Below are 17,119 nucleotides of genomic sequence, written 5' to 3'. Positions count from 1 at the left end.
AGAAAGTCCTTATTTTAGAGTCAGGAACATATGGAATGCCAGCTCTGATGTTTACGAGCTGGCAAATGATTTAACCCCTCTGAGCCCCTTTACCCATGTGCGACTGGCCTCCAAGAGATGTTGGGGGCAGGCCAGGTATTTAGTAGTCCTGAAGGAAAAGGTTGTTCCATTCTTTCATCTTCCTTTTACAGTTTCCTCTGCAGGTTGGAACAGAACCAAGATAAAATCCCTCCCAAGCAAACAAGACTATTCTGATGAAAAACAAAGTGTTTGATTAAAGTGATTTCCTTAGCTGCAAGCTATTGTGTGGTTTGGAAAGCAGTTCTTTTGTAGGATGTCAATATGCAATTGTTAAATAATTCACACCAAGAACACACAGGTCAGCATAGTTTTCATACAATTTGTAGATAACTTTCCATCCTAAAATATGTCTTGATCTAGCTGCTCATTTTCTTTTCATCTCACTTAATTTGTTTATCCAGTGTCCACATTTTCTGGAGAAAAGGCATAGTAAGGTTGAGGGAAACAAGAAAAATGGAGGAAGAGGAGAATTCCAGGGCAGTTAGCATCATGTGAGATGGGGTACCAATGCAGGAATGTCAAGGCTTGATGTCTTATTTTCACCCCTTTATAAAATTTTGGTTAACTTTCCCTTCCTCTGTGGGGAGAAGGAAAGGACTTCATCTTTCATTCCTTCCAACTCTGATCTTCCATCCAGTAACTTCAACTCTGGATGCTTCTGTAACAATGGGGAAAATGTGTCTAACTTAATTCTAGATCCAGGAGATGGAGTCATTTTGGCAGGAGGGATGGAGTGCAAATCACCATTGGATGAAAGAAAAGAGATGACCTTACATTAAGTTACTTTATATTTAGATGACATTATATTTAGATTTGGGAACTGGACATTTTCAGAATGCCAGGAGAATCAACTGACCAAGAAACATGGATCCAAATAGAAATGCCTGACAAGGAACTTCCTCATTGAAGAGGGGCCACAGTGGCACGTGGTGGCAGGCTTCCTGTGTGGTACATCTTTTTTTTTTTTTTAACCTTCTCACCTGAGGCTTCAGATTCAGACCTGGCCACTCTTCCTTTGTTCTGCTTCTCTCCTGTTCTGTTCTTCTTTCTCCCTTAACACCTGCTAAAAGGTAAGAAGTTGTCAAGACACACCTGACTTTCAATTGTCTAGGAATCTTATATCTCTTCAACCAATGAATTAGTTAAACTGAAATATTTTTTATTATCTTGTTTTTTCCTGAGTCCTAAATTTCTCTCATCCCCTCCACTCCCAGACCTTCCTATTTCCAATTTAAGCTGTGACACTCCGTGGCAAATGTCTAGCACGCATATTCTCCCAGGACCCAATTTTCCTTTCTCTACTTTATTCCTGGTGCCGCCTCTGTTTCTAATCTTTTCCCGTGTGAAGTGTTAGTGCATATGTCCTCTGGGATCCCATCCAGACTCTGACACTTATTGGCTTGTGCCTAGGACAGTTTCCTGTTCTCTCTGAGACTCATTTTAACCGAATCTACCTCTTAAACGTTGCGGTGAGGACAGAAATAGAAAGTCAGTGCCAGTGGTGTGTTTCCTGCCTAGGGCTGTGCTGGGGCAATGCAGAGCTAAAGTCATCTACATCCAATGACAGGAGAAAAGTGGGAAGGGTTTGCAGCCCATTTCCATTGGAAAAATGGTATTCAGGAACAAGAGTCCTGGTCCGCTGAGATGAACCAGTTAAGTTGGTGACCAGACACTTAACAATTGGGCCACACTTACAAACTCACCTCCTTTTTAAACGACCTGCTTCTGTGCTCCAAAAAGACCCGAACTGACTGGCTGCTCTTTCCCCAGTTTGAACTTCAGTGGATGCTGATCCATTGTGACCCACTGCGACCCAGGAGAGAAACTTGCCACGAGCTGCCAACCAGGGTAACAGTGAGTCCCTGGACCACCTGCAAAGACCACTTCCACCCAGCGTAGCTCTCGCCACCTCCTCAAAATCCCCCCTCCCCACTCTCTTTCTCTAAAGAATCCAGGCTTTGCAGATAGACTGTAAGGAAGCACCGCTCCCACCCACAGCTGGGCGGGTAGAAACCACCTTGGGGCGGGGGGTGTCTGTTTCTACCTTGGGTGGCTTACGACCCTCCCTCCTCCCCTCGCAAACATCTCCGCAAGAACACTGCCGGTCGCAGCCCTCAGTGGCACGCAGGCCATCGCCTTGGCTCCTAGGACGGCGGGATGCTGCCCTGGGGCGGGAGGGGCGCGGGCGGAACCGGCCTGAGCGGCCGCGGGGAAGGGGTTAAAAGGGACTGTTGTCATTCTATCCGTCCTCCCGGCCCCGCGAGCTCTCCTCCAATCCCCAGGACCCTCTCCGGGGCCACTCACAAACAGGAGGAACTCAGGCCTCCCTGTCTGGGGGCGCTCTTTGTGGGGACAAGCGCCACTGTGCGCGCGTGGAGGGCGGGCCCGGGGACTGGCGACGCGCGGCGGGGATGGCCTGGACGGCGCGGGACCGCGGGGCCCTCGGGCTGGGACTGCTGCTGTCGGGGCTCTGCCTGTGCGCGGCTCAAGTAAGTTGCGCGCGGCTTTAGGGGGACGCCTTCCCACTGTCTCTCCATCTTTTCTTCTCCAGCCCAGCCAGACCACCGACCTGGTAAGCCAGGGGGCGCAGCCGTCGGGGGAGCCGCGGGGAAGGTGCCGAGCATCCCGTGGGCTGCCGGGCCCCGCGCATCCTGCGGCGAGCACGGTGGCAGGCGGGGGCCCTAGGTGACCCCTACTGTCCCGGAAAGGGCGCCCCCTCGCCCACCGGGCCCCCGTACTGCAGGCTCAGGCCGTGGAGGCCGGCGGAGGCTGGAGGCCGGGGTTTAATTTTCAGCCTGACTGCTCCTCCCCCTTCCCCCCTCCCCCTCTCCTCCCCCCTCCCCTCCCCCTCCTGGCGCGGTCCAGAGCAGCCCGGCGGGAGTAGGCGGGATTCCAGCAAACTTTGCATCCCGCCCGCTGTGCCCGCCGGTCGGTCGGGGTGGACCCGCGGCCCCGACTCGCCTCGAAATTTCAGCAGCTTCCCGAAGGCTGGGCGTCTCCTCCCTCCGCCCAGGACAGGACCCGGCTGGGCAGGGGAGCCAGCGCCGTTTGAGGTTTCACTTACAAAGGCCCCATTGTAACCTGTCTGGTCCCCGGAGTTTAGAAAAACCAAGTTTTCCTTGATGAAAGAAGCTTTTTTTCTTTCTTTCTTTTTTTAAATTTAGAAGAGAGAGAGAGAGAAAGAAAACTCTCACATTCCTAAGCAACGTGTGCAAACTATTTCAGAGGCCAGCTTCCCCTCTAACACCATCAAAACTGAGCTGTTTGCAGCCGATAAAAGGGGTCACACCCTAGGGTCAGCCTGAAATTTGGGGTGTTTTTGAAGCGAGGTGCCCAGACCTCCTGCAAGAGAATCGCTGCAAGAGGATCTGAAAGGAGGCCAGGCGCTCGCTGGGTTTCACCGCTTCCCCGCCCCATCCTCCCTTGTCTTTCCCTGAGAGGATTCCCCCAGCTTTCTCCTGAGCACAGGAAGGTCTACAGAATATGACACCGTAGTTGATCTGGGCTGGAGCGCCTCCGCTTTGGCCAAAACACTGACCCGCAATCACCGATTAAATCGAGGTGTTCAGTGACCACCATCTTCAAGGTCGAATCCCTTGAGGCAGAGGCCCCCTCTCCCTCACAAGCCCCCTTCGGTTGAATGCTCTGTAGACGTGAGGACTCCACCCTGGGGGCCTGGATTCTGCTCTAACCTCACTGTCAGCCTCATTGAGAACCTTGAGGAAGGGAAGAAGTTCCCTTGGAAGTTCGATCCCCGCGTGTTATGTTGGGTTCAAACCCCGGCCTCTGCAGGGCAATGTCTTTACCGGGACGCGCGGGGGGCCTCGGGCCCTGGTGCCCAGTTCCGCGTCGTTGCCCCACGTGCTCCACTAACCCGTGTGCGCTCTCTTGTCAGAGGGGCCCCCCGGGTGAGCAGGGTCCTCCGGGGCCGCCGGGCCCCCCTGGAGTCCCGGGCATCGACGGCATCGACGTAAGTGTCACCTTCCCCCAGCGGCTCGGGTGGGTTCTTTGAGAGCGCCCGGAGCCCCCACCCAAAGGCGGGATGGGACGTGGGTGAGCCTGGAAGCCTGGGAATTTCGGAGGGAGGAGGTCACGTGTCCTCTGGCCCCGGTTGGTCATGGACCAGCACCCTTTAGCCCGTCCCCGTCCCCGATTTGTGAGGGATTCTCCCGGAGGGGTCCCCAGCGCCCCCCTCTCACGGACTGCTCTCCCTTTCCTCCTGTCCTCCAGGGTGACCGAGGTCCGAAGGGTCCCCCGGGCCCCCCGGTAAGTGGATCAGCGCCTTGGCCCTCCACTTCCTTCCTTCCGACGTGGTCTGTAGCCACGTGCGTCAGAAGAGTCTCAACTTTGCCCCCTTTTCTCTCCTTTTTTCTCTCCCTGCCTCGCGGCCTCCCTGCCCAGGGCCCCCCGGGAGAGCCGGGAAAGCCGGGAGCTCCGGGGAAGCCTGGAACGCCGGGAGCAGACGTGAGTTGTGGGAAGTGGGGGCGGGCAGCCGGGCCCAAGGCGTGCGTGCGTGCGTGCGTGCGTGTGTGCGTGCGTGCGTGTAGAGAGGCGCAGGCTGCAGGCATGGGGGTGACCGTGGTCCCAGCTGCAGCAGGCCTGTGGCCCTGAACTTGGCCTTGCGCGCGGGCGTGGCGTGGACGTGGCCGTTTTTGCGCATGGGTCTGCGAGGGTGGAGGCTCCGCGCAGCTCCCTGGGGAGAGCACGCAGCGCTGGCGTTTCCTGCTCTCGGAAAACATAGGTGGGTACCACATAGGTGGGTACCGGTTCCTGCCTCTAACCGTCCACTGCCCTGCTCACCCGGTGCCAGGGAGGAGGGATCCGACTGGCCTCTGCAGGGGCTTCCCAGCAAGCCGTCTCTGCCCTTGCCTTCCGGCACCGCCTAAATGCATTTAGAAAAAAGAACCTGCAGGGGAAGGTTCTTGGGGTTCTCCTAAATCCCAAGGAAAAGAGAAGAGAAAGATGCTCTTGAGGGGAGGGTCTGAAGTGAGTGCGGGTGGGTGGGAGCAGGCCTGGGGCAGGGAACTGGTCAGCACACGTGGAAGAGGAAATTGAAAACTAGTCTTCTCTCTTTCCACGGGTGTTTTCTTGGCTGACATCACTGACAGAAATAAGCTGACTAGGGTTGCCTGAAGACCGGGAAGCAGCAGCCTCTCCCCAGCCTACCCACCAGCACACCTGCCTGCCCCCCATCGGAGGGACGCTCAGATGCTGAGCTGTGTGATAAACCTAACACTAAGTAACATTTCTTCAGAGTAAAAGGACTTCAGGCCTCTCGGCTTCTCTGTCCGTACACTGGACTAATATTTACTGAGGCCTCACTGCAGGCCACTCCTTGACTTTGCTGCTGGATACGAAGTGAAGTAAGATCTGGCACCTGCTCTCAGAGAACAGACAAGGCTGGGTCCATCAAGTTATCCTTCAAGTTACCATTTCATGTGGTTTCCCCGAACTAAGGACTTTTCTAAATCAAAGAAAGCACCTGAAAACCTATAATTATAGATCCCGAGAAGTTTTGACTGGAGTTTAAGACAGAGCCTTCATTTTGAGAAAAAGATAAACCACACAGCTAGATGTTAGTGGTTATTAAGATGTGCTTTCGTTATCAAGATTAGCATAATGAAAATATTTGTCTGTGCTGTTCATTGCCTTAGGAGATATTGACTTTGTTTTATGCTTCAAAGGCCCTGGTTTGAACTTTCTATGTATGCAAAGTGGCATTGCATGAGGTTCCCAGAGACTAATATTTGTATAATACGAAGTGAATATTAGCCTGATATTAGTATAATGCAAACGGAAATTATATAACTTGTTGGCTATCAAGCTTTTCTTGGAAACTCCGTGAATACTTATGACACATTATAACAAAAAAAGTCTGATAAATACGAGGCCACTAAGTAAACCAGTAGCCCAATATAGGTTGCATTTATTTCTGCATTCCTTTGAAATGTGGACCTTGTTTTATGTGAAAAGAAAATTGATGATTAAATGACTATCCTTATTATTGATTTTTGTGGTGGTTGAAGCATAAACCAATGGCCTGAAGTCTTGTCTCACTATTGAGTTGCCATAATTTCAGACAGAGGAATTATCTGTGTCCTAATTTCGTGGTGCTTTTGTAGCAGGCACAACAAATTCTTCTTTACCTATAAAGAAGAAGAAAGACAATGCCTCGTTTTGCTTTATAAAGTAATTTCCACACTGAAACAGAAACTTGGGATAAATAACTGAAAGGTCTTCAAAATCTTTAGAAGTACAATGTAAATAACACTTACAAATTGTTTTTTTTTCTTTGTCTATAGTTGCAGTACCACAGCGCAGATTTCCAAATCAGATTTCCAAAGTTAAAAAGTGTAAAATAGTAAGGTTTCTTATATCATAGAACTTTGACCCTGGAAGGTCCTCAGGGAGACACTGATGAGGTCATTGAATCAATCTGGGATTGCAAAGGAAAGCAAGAGAAAAAGAAAAAGAGAAAGGAAGGAGAGATAAAGCAAGAACTTCATGTATGTGCCAGTATTTTGGGCATTTTAGAACTGAGCAAAAAATTAACCATACTAATTTGCATTTGAGTAGAACTTTTTTTTCAAATGCAGTCACAAACATTACTTCCTTTAACTTTACAATAAGCTGGAAAGTAGGTTTGGCTAATATTATTCTTCACAGATAAGGACACTGAACAATTATGAGGACAAGTAGTTCCCCCAGGGGCCCAGAGTTATTCAGTGGCTAAGATGGTGAAAGAAACCAGATTTCTTGATTTTTAGAGTCACTTTCTTTCCAGATAGCTTTGCCTCATGCAGATATGAATGAGGTTCTTAAATAGATGAATATTTGCAGAAAATAGGGAGAAAAAGAATGATAGTGAATTCTTGTTATCTGAATTACCAACCAAGAAATAGGATATTAAAAATTCAATGGATAATACAAATATTTTAATTGATATTTTATAATTACTTATAAATATTGGTATAAATTTCATGTTCACCAAATTTTGAAATGGAGCCCCATGCAACTTACAAGATCCTGACCTGAAAAGTTTTTTTATTCCACTCTTTGACACATTTGACATTTTAAATAGACCTTTTACCCTAAATTGAGAAAAGACCTTGAGACTGATGAAATACCAGAAACCGGATCAGAGTTTGCTGTTTGTCTCTGGGCTTGAGAGCTGAGTAAGTGGGAAAGCGTAAGTTATCTTTCTTGGTAGGTGAACCTAAGTGTAGTGGGGGGGACCGGCACCCTCCAACCTTGGTTCATTGCAAAGCTGTGTTTTTTGGTAATGTTAGCAAATGGTTAATCAGATGGTGTTTAGAAGAATCTGAAAGGAACATGGCTTAACGGTAATTATCCTGAATCAAGTGGATTTTTGACAGAAAAGGTAAACGAGTCATGGCAGCTAGTCTTGTAGGATTATGTGTTGGGTCTCTTGAGCGGAGTGGTTGGAATGTTGGAAGGAAATGATTGTTGATGGCTGGTGTGGTCTGCCAGCAGCAGCAGGAAATTTCAGAACACAGTTGCCTTTAATATCCTCCCATGTAGAACTTTATCTTCATCAGCATTCATATGAAAGCAATTCTTTCTGCCACTGGCAATATTTTCCTCTAGTCATTTCTTTGACAAATAAGAATGATTGCAAATTGGAGTTGTATGCATGCATCTGTAAATGTAAATTGTAGGAGATTTATGTACATACATATAAAATCCCTCCTTTCCTGCTAAGACTTTAGTAAGTTGATTCTTTTCCCTTATAGACATGAAAACTTAAAGAGGTCAGAGCTTGGTTGTAACCTCTGCTCCCAAAGGACAGCTGTGCTGTTATGATTCATAACTTATATTCTTATAGGCACTTTTGCTGTGGCATGCTTAGTGAGCTCTCTAAAGTAGTATCTTTTTTTCATTTGTATAGCATCCATCTCAGATACACAGAAGAGGAATTAGAATGGAATTAGGAATTATAGTTAAGTCATGCTACTTTTTACAGGAAAGAGGTTAGAACATCCTCTAAATGTATACAACTATCATCCCTGATAGATGTTATATGATTAGAATAGTGAGGAATAAAGAAACTACTCTGAAAGGTCAGTGTAAGTGGAAATAGGCAGCAAAAAAAAAAAAAAAAAAAAAAATGTGAGGGGGGCTGTGAAGCACAGTGCCCGTGGTTCATACCTAGATTTTTTTGCTTGTTTATTTGCAGAACTCCTTCTGAATGAGGTTTTAAGCTCCCAGAGGGCAGGAAACATCACTTCATGTGAACTCTTCATCAGCATCTAGTGTAGTCTGACCACACAATAATGATGATAATAAGAACAGCTAACGTTAACTCAGTGTCCGCTCTGCCAGGCACTGTTGTAAACACTCTGTGTGTAATATCCCAATGAATGTTCAAAATCACCATATGAGGTAGATATAAACATTATATCTATTTTACAGGTTAGGAAACTGAAGCTACATACAGTTGAGCAACTTGCCCATGGTTGCACAGGAATTAAGTGCCAGAGTTGGGATTTGAACCAAAAGAAAAGATGATGTGGAAGGACAGGTGTGAAATCCCTCCACCCACAGGCTAACCCAAATTAATTTATTCAGTAATCGTGTACTGAGTGGGTGTTAGATGTCAGGACAATGCGCTAGGATTGTAATGGATGCAGTCCTGTCCTCATGGGGCTTATGCTTTTCTACATGGCTATTTCATAAAAGAGTTCACTGGATCATCAGACACCAGGATATATTTTCATTAATTCAAAGAGCCTCCTAGTGATTAGACATAGTTTATCATGTCTTAAGGAAGACAGTATAAATAAGAAGTGACTGGAAGCAGCCTCCAGGGTATCCAGCTATTCTGATTCTTTATTATGGAGCTGAAGTTCTACCATATACAGTAGCTACTGTCCTCCAACCTTGTCAGTTATTTCAATCACTGAGTGAAGATGGTTAGCTGGCTGTGTGTGTGGGAATTGACCAGGATTGGTCTTGGAGGGTATATGCATAGAGTGGACAGTAGACGTCCCATTCGTCAGACATGCCCTGAGGTTTATAAAACCCATGTGCCATATGTGTTACCAGAGTGCCCCTGAAGGAATGGTTTGTTTGCTGAAATACAAAAACCAACGTTCCATGACCATAGGTGTTCAGCAACTAAGATGCTGGGACCTGTTCCCAAGTTACAGTGTTACAGTTATACTGGGGAGATTGAAAATCTCAGTCTGTCAAAAACTCTTCTGTGTGTGTTTAATAACTTTATTCTTTGGTAAATTTCCAGTAATTAACATTTTCAACTCATTCTTTTCTACTTCCTTTGATTCACTCTTTGGAATTATGAGGGAAATTAATTGATGTAGAGAAATGTAAAAGTGGTGATCAGTGAAATAGTTTTCTATATAAGCTACATTAATGCATTTTATTGATATTTATGCAGACTATGACAGATTAAATATGGATTTTGGTGATTATTTTTAAGTAGGGCTTTCATATTTTCAAGGAATCCATCCCTCAATTAATATCATTTTAGTCTTTTTCAAAATCTTGATAATGTATAGGTTTTATAAGGTATTTATATTGTATATGCATGCATATATGTATATGTACATATATGTATATATATATCTATAGATACACATACACATATTTGTCTTTAGCAAGGTGTTCCCTTCAAGATTACATGATAAATGACAACATATAAAAGTAAAGAAAAAATTAAAAAGATAAAAATGCATCTTTACCTGATGTGGAAATTTGGATGTACATGTAGTGTTATCATGCTTTGATATCTAATAAGTCAATTACTGTGAAACACATTTATAACCATCATATGTAAAGCTAAAGCAGTTATTAAAGCATCACTTCCAAGCATTGTCATTTTCCCTACTAATTTTCAGTAACTGACTTAAATTCTACATACTGAGTGGCACACATGAAAATGTATACTTAATAATAGCTGTTTTACTAAGGGAGATAACCTAGAAACATACATGCTCTCAAGTGATTCAAATTGAAAAGTTAATGTATTCCATAAGCAGTCGTCATTGCTAAGATGACTAGAGAGCTTTAGATGGCTCTAAGGCAATAATGAGATTGATTAGTTTTAATTACTATTGAAGGAACATTTTAACTCTCAAGACGTTATTCAAAAGCTACAGAGACATACAGTATTTTTGTTTTATAAACGAAGTAAAGGAGGTACATAAATGTGGCTAAATGGCAGAGCCAAGACCTGTTGTCCTATCAGACTTACCTATTAGAACACTGTAACTATTATTTTGCATTTTTCAAAGCAGAGACAAAAATGCTAAATTATTGAACCCTGTGATAAACAATGCATTTAGCAGGAAGTTAGGAATAGGATAGAATTTATCAACAGAAAGTAACTAACAGGCAGATCATAAGCATTAGCTTTGAGAAAGAATATGCAAAGGTATTTCTTTACAAATATTTGTAACCATCCTGTATATAATTAACAAATTAAGTAAAATTATCCACTTAATGGTTTGCCTAAGGATGCTGTATTGGTTCTGACATCACCTTGCTTTATCAGGGATTAACGGGACCTAATGGATCTCCTGGCTCTGTTGGACCGAGAGGACAGAAAGTAAGTTAGCCACCTGGTATTAATTGCTGGTATTAATTAAGTGTGGAAGCATAATTTCATTGTGGTGTTTCCAAATCAACTAACAGATTAGTTGTGAAGTAGCTGAAATACACTTGTTCAACTAAAATCGTGTTTCAGTTGAATTAAATTACATCCAAAACACCAGGATGGAGTGTTGTAATGATCTCAATATTTACGCAGTTTGCATACTTACATATTCATTCTACTAAAAGCTGAGTACAATGGAGCTATTTTTATTTTTAGGGAGAACCTGGCGTGCCGGGACCTCGTGGATTTCCAGTAAGTAAATATAAAGTGACGTGGTTGATAATCTCCTATCTTTAGGTAAAATTCTGCCACTGTGAAATTTTTCAATGTAGTTTGCTACATAATACACATCACAAAGGAGTTTATGACTTATCTGCTGTGATAAGCATTCTGACTATGAGTAGAGAAATTTTAGAGCAATTTGAATGTATGGTGTAAAATACATACATCTGTTTGCAGGTGGAGTTTCCCAATAGACATCCCCCTCTCTGTCCCCACTGATGGAAAATGTTTCTTGCATTACAACAGCAAATCTAAGTATTCAGTGTTTAGATCTGGGCATCACACCACTTTCTTCACAACTGGTTTTATCTCTAATGAAATATTGGCTGTCAGATATGTCAGATATTATCAGCCACCTGGTTCCCTGGCAAGTCTTTTTCCACATTGCACAATCTGGCAGACTTGTGTTATTTCAGTCTACAAGAGAACCGGGTTCTCAGCCTGCTATCTTTTTTTCTATTTTGCTCTTCATTCCTCTTTTTTTCTTGTCATGAATCTGTATTTTTCCTCCTTGTTTTCTATTCTCACTGTTTTCTTTGCCTTATTTCACTGTCTGTCAACTTTTCCATTATAAGTCTATTTGCAGAAGTGAATATCTTGCTGGCCTTTCTCCCATATTTTCAGCTCAGAGCTCAACATCTTATAGAGATGCCTTTTTTTTTTTTAGATTTAGTGAAATTTATCAAACCTCTAGGTCTCTGATAATGAAATAACTTATTGATTACTTTGGTATTGCCAAGCAGAACATTTATTCCCTAAATTGATCCACATATTAAAATGTTCAAATAGAAGTAATTTTTCAAAGAATGGCTTAACAAATTCTCACTTATCATTAAAACACACTGCTCATGTGAAATTCATGCTTGTTGTGGCTGCCTAAATAATTAGAAATAATAATATCATTATCAGAGGATGTACACTGATTCCACTGGGTGTTTCATATAAGGATATTTTAGAAAAGGAAGTCTGGAGGTATAAGCTATCAGGAATATGGTATCAGAGACAGTTATGAATACAAGGGATTCAAGCCAACAGAGGAGAGGAAACCCAAGGCTGGGAGACTGACCCTGGAAAGCACAGAGAGAATAGGGGCTCTAGGTAGCTGATGCTCAGTTTTATTAAGTTCAACAAGCGTAAAATTAGAGCTTCTTATGTACTAGGCCCTGTGCTTGGAATTGAGGCTGCGAGGTTGCGGAAGGCGTGGTTTCAACCCTTGATTACACGCAGTTCAGTGTTGCTCAAGAGATAGAAAATGTAAAGGAGTGTGAGATGGGGTGACCAGCTCTAAAATAAAACTCAGCATACTAAATTAGGATCCATTGGAGGTTATTTCATGAGTGACACCATTTCATTTTCGGTATCTACTGGATTTGGTGTCTGGACATATAGCCCTACCTGTCGAAGGGTGTGTTTCTAAACCCTTTTCTTCTCCTCTGCCTCTCTGCTAAAGGGAGAGACCTTTAGGAAGTTCTCTCCTAAACTAGGGAGAGGAAGTTTGGGGAACTTCCAAATATCACATGACAAACTTTAAAGCAGTATTGTATTGCTTTTAATGTAGGTTTCTTATAAAACACGACAAGTGATATCACTTATATGCAGAATTTAAAACATGATACAAGTGAACTCATTTACAAAACAGAAATAGGCCCACAGACATAGAAAAGAAACTTATGGTTACTAAAGGGGGAAGAGGGGGAGGGATAAATTAGGAGTTTGGGATTAACATATACAAACTACTACATACAAAATAGAAAACCAACAAGGACCTACTGTATAGCACAGGGAACTATATTCAGCATCTTGTAATAACCTACAATGGAAAAAATATGAAAAAGTCTGGTTGTGCCTGTTTGTGAGTAATGGTATTTTGGTTTTCTTTAAAAAAACAGTTTCGAAAAAATATTACTGGTTAGCTTAGACATCAAAAGAATATTTGAGGAGCTGAAGCAAATTTCTTCCTTTACAAGTGGAGCCGTGTTTGCTTTTCTTTACCCAGTCCTTTCTGTAGAATGAACATCTTATGTTTATTTATTGATAAACTTTATTGTTTATTTATTTATTTATTTATTTATTTATTTTGGCTGCCTTGGGTCTTAGTTGCAGCACATGGGCTCTTCGTTGCGGCACTCAGGCTTCTCTAGTTGTGGCATGCGGGCTCTCTAATTGTGGCGCGTGGGCTTAGTTGCCCTGTGGCATGCAGGATCTTAGTTCCCTATTGTTTATTTTTGAGCTGAGTTATTTCTGTGTCTGTATTTACACTAAGTATGGGTCACGTACCGTAACAACTTTTGTTTTAATGTTTTAGGGCCGTGGTATTCCTGGACCTCCTGTAAGTATTATCTCTTGGTTTGTTTTACATAGTCTACAAAAATGGCCCATTTCTCAGATCCCAACCCTACTCTCCAACTAACACCGTACCCAGTGGCGTTTATAGTGTCCTACCTGAATGATCTTAGGGGGCTACTATGACAGCACCCCTATTCTGCTAAAAGTATTTTATTAACTTAAGGACTTTCTGTTAATTTAATTAATTTCTATATAAGTAATTAAAATTTGGTCAAATGAGTCGTCTCGTTGGAAACCAAAGCTAGCACAGATACGTAATTTGAAGTCAGTTTATCGTATTTGATATTACTTGTCATAGATTGTAAAAACATCCGTAAATCACCGTGTCCCTTTAATTTGTTGACTGCAGGGTCCTCCTGGGGGAGCAGGACTCCCCGGAGAGCTTGGCCGTGTTGGACCAATTGTGAGTACACACACAGTGCATTGATAGACATTTGCTGATTTAACTGAAGATGTTACTAGGGAAGGCACATCGCCCTAACTGTATGCTTCCCCCTGCAAATCCAAGAAATGGCAGATGAATTTCATTCCAGTTTATAAGATTGATGAGGACCAGGGTAATAATAATGCTCCCTTGTTTTTGTAGAGTGATTTAAATTTTTTCCCCGAAGTTTTCAGCTAAACTTGTCTTCCCAACTTCTAGAATTAGTGATCAAGTAGAGAAGTGTCACCTTCGTTGTACAGACTCTCAGCCAGGATTGGGGTCCAGTGTCTTTTTTATTAGTCTCTCTGCAGGAAATGAAGTGAATAGTCTAAAATTACTACCATGTACACTTATGTTAGGATCATGAAATCATAATCGAACTGACAGAACTTAACTTTAGTCAGTAAAGAGCTGAACTTCATGGAAGAAATCGCTGGTAATGTGTTTGATGCTAATATTCAATAAATATTCAAAAAAAGTTGAATCATTGATGTTCTCTGAATGATAGATAACAGTAAATCCACTGAGAGTCTGTAGGTACTACTGTTTGACAGATTTATTTAGTGAATGATGAATGAATATGAAATGATCGTAAAATTGATTGTCAGATGCTTTTGACTTCTTATGATAGAACATTAGGAAGGAAAAGATGTACCAGCAGTGAACTCTGGATATCAAGTCTAACTGGACTCCATTTTCATCTGAATGGCTTATTTGAATTTAGCCGTCTTGATCTCCTGTCCCAATTGCAAGAGCATGCAGTGACAGACCGAGTGATAGCTTCTGGGTGAAGAGCCCCAGGGGTGGCTGGCCCTGCAGAGGTGATGACCTTCCCTGCTGCAGCTTCAGGCAGTCACAAGCCTTCCTTGCTGCTGTTAGCTGGACAGCACTAGCAGTATTGGCTGTTCTGGTCCCCCTGAAAGTCACCTAGAGAAATACGTAGTGTTTCCAGTTTGTTTGCAGAGTAGATAGAGTGATCATCCCATAGAGAAGAACTGGCTTTTTTCACCAAGTCTCCCTCTGCCTTGTCTTATTACTTTGGTGAGACCGGAAGTCCTTTTTTCTTCTGGTTTTGTGGAGGTAGTTGGATTGTGGGTCCCCCATCGATTTTGGTGGCAGGTCCATGCAGGCTGAGCTCTGCAGGGTTTCTAGGAATGTCAGTTTCTCATGCCTCACCAGTTTTATGCACTATGTTTTGACATGTGTATAACCACTGTGTCACAATTTTCAAATAACTTAGGGTGACCCTGGGAGAAGAGGACCACCGGGCCCCCCTGGTCCCCCGGGACCCAGCGTAAGTTATTTGCAGCTTGAATTTCTCTGTGTCTGAGAGTTGGGATTAAAGAAACCTAAGAACCAAAAATGGAAGTACCTTTAAATCAAGTCATTGTCCTAAAATTCCAGAATGGCTATGATTTTTTTTCACTCATTCAGAGCATGGTCTTTTTAGGCCAGAATAGTAGAGAAATCACAATAATTTAAAAGATGGTTTTCACAGGGAATGGTTTACTCATTGTATTTGAAGTGCTTTGAGGCTTGTGATTTCTCAAGTGTTCAAAACTTGGACATATAAAGGGAACATTTTCAAAGGAACTAGTTTTTACAAAGGATTTACACAGTTAAGTACTTTTAAAAATGCAGTTAATTAGGAGATTATCCTTATTTTTAATTTACGATTTAGAGTTCTCCATATTTTCTGTTCTCTCATTTTATTTCCCTTCAATCCCCTGAAAGAAATAATCTACTGCAATTTAGTTTTCTCCAAACAGAATAGGCCAAGTCAAGTTTTTAGAATGTTAGCCTATTATATGCTATTTATTCCGTATAGGTTATTGAACAAATACATTGACTGTATTTTTGTCCAATGAACTTTCTGTTATTAGTAGTTTGAATTAAAATGTTTCACTATATTCTTAACTTTAGTATTTTCTTTACTTTAGGGAACAATTGGCTTTCATGATGGAGATCCATTGGTAAGATGTTTTCCTTTGAACAAAGTACAGTTTAGGTCAAAGACCAGGAATTCTCTTTAAAAGGTGAATTCTCTTTAAAATGACCTCACTGGAATATGTTGTATTTCTGTCTTTTACTTTACTCAGATAGCAGAGCAGTCGGCTGGACTGGTGAACTGGTCACTTGTGTACACTCAGAAAAAACGTTTTTCATTATAAAAATATCTTTTTTTCCATAATCTTTTTACTTTATGACTAAGACATGCTTTTTCACCAGAGCACCCCAATGTTAGAAGATAGAAGTCAAACAATCCCCTCTGAGACTTGTTTTACTTACAGACTAATATTCAAACGATGTAGGAAAACTGCACAAAATGCAATTTTGGTCCATTTGTTGGGGGCATGTGACCCTCAGGACAGAGCTGTTAGAGTGGGGGGCAGGTGGGAGGGGACAAAGGTCAGGTCCTGGGACAGCGGCCTGTCTGCAATCATTTTATTTCTTTAACAAGTTAAATCTGAAGTAAATATGGCAAAATAGTAACATTCATTAAATCTAGGTGGCGGATACGTGGGGAAAGAGTTTGTTATGTTCTGTGTACTTTTCTGTAAGCTAGGAATATTTCCGAGTTTAAAAATAAAAGAAAAAAAAAGGAAAGGCGGTAGTCAGAGTTATTTAATGAATATAATTGAATTGGGGTTCTGTAGCTGGAATCCTAAAGGATGTACCATTTTGTCATAAAGTAGAAGCTCTGGTTTACTGTCTCTCTGTCTCTCTGGCAGTGTCCCAATTCCTGTCCACCGGGTCGCTCTGGATATCCAGGCCTGCCAGGCATGAGGGTAAGAGAATAATTTCCATGCTGTATTCAGTTTTCTGTTTTCAAGAGTATTATCCACAGGAAAAGTAGAGCCTTTCCTTGAAGCACTGGCCTTTCTGGTGCAGAGTGCCCACTTTGATGGATTAGGCAAGTCTGTGTCGCTTATTCTGTGGTCCTTATACAGTCCTGGAGGTTCCCGCTGGTACCCTGACAGACACAGATTGCTTGATTATTCAATGCTGTTCAGGGAAGAAATATCAGTGAAATATATTGGATGGAGGGACCCTACAACACCAAATGCAGGTTCAGAAGTTTGCTCCAGTGATGAGAGATGCGGGCCAGGGAAGGTACACATGATGTATGTGAAACTGTTTTAGTTAAAAAGAATTGGAAAAACTGTGCAAAATAGAGAAGAAAAGAGACTTTCCAGAAGTGTTTTTCTCTCACTCTGCCATCATAACTACTTCAAAATTGCCCATAAAAATAAGAGAATAAATACCAAAAGCTGGGGTTAAATGGCTTTCTCTCTCTAGTCCAGACCAGGGAAGTTCTGCCAAAGATCTGAAAGGCTCCGAGGCCCTGG

At 42.8% G+C, this 17,119-nt stretch overlaps 1 protein-coding gene across 1 annotated transcript in view; it reads left to right on the top strand.

Moving 5' to 3' along the window:
* The first annotated feature begins 1,866 nt into the window (after positions 1-1,866).
* COL9A1 (collagen type IX alpha 1 chain) overlaps positions 1,867-17,119 on the top strand; it is a 62,192-nt gene continuing 46,939 nt past the window's right edge. Inside the window, exons 1-12 of the mRNA XM_060114762.1 lie at positions 1,867-1,929; positions 2,633-2,653; positions 3,977-4,051; positions 4,312-4,347; positions 4,483-4,545; positions 10,616-10,669; positions 10,934-10,969; positions 13,305-13,328; positions 13,695-13,748; positions 15,010-15,063; positions 15,710-15,742; positions 16,502-16,558. Coding sequence (XP_059970745.1) covers positions 1,867-1,929; positions 2,633-2,653; positions 3,977-4,051; positions 4,312-4,347; positions 4,483-4,545; positions 10,616-10,669; positions 10,934-10,969; positions 13,305-13,328; positions 13,695-13,748; positions 15,010-15,063; positions 15,710-15,742; positions 16,502-16,558 — 570 coding nt within the window. The remainder of the gene's footprint in view (positions 1,930-2,632; positions 2,654-3,976; positions 4,052-4,311; positions 4,348-4,482; positions 4,546-10,615; positions 10,670-10,933; positions 10,970-13,304; positions 13,329-13,694; positions 13,749-15,009; positions 15,064-15,709; positions 15,743-16,501; positions 16,559-17,119) is intronic.

Source organism: Mesoplodon densirostris, chromosome 12 (assembly GCF_025265405.1).
Source record: "Mesoplodon densirostris isolate mMesDen1 chromosome 12, mMesDen1 primary haplotype, whole genome shotgun sequence".
NCBI classification, from domain to species: domain Eukaryota; kingdom Metazoa; phylum Chordata; class Mammalia; order Artiodactyla; family Ziphiidae; genus Mesoplodon; species Mesoplodon densirostris.
This window is presented reverse-complemented; position numbering and strand designations above follow the sequence as displayed.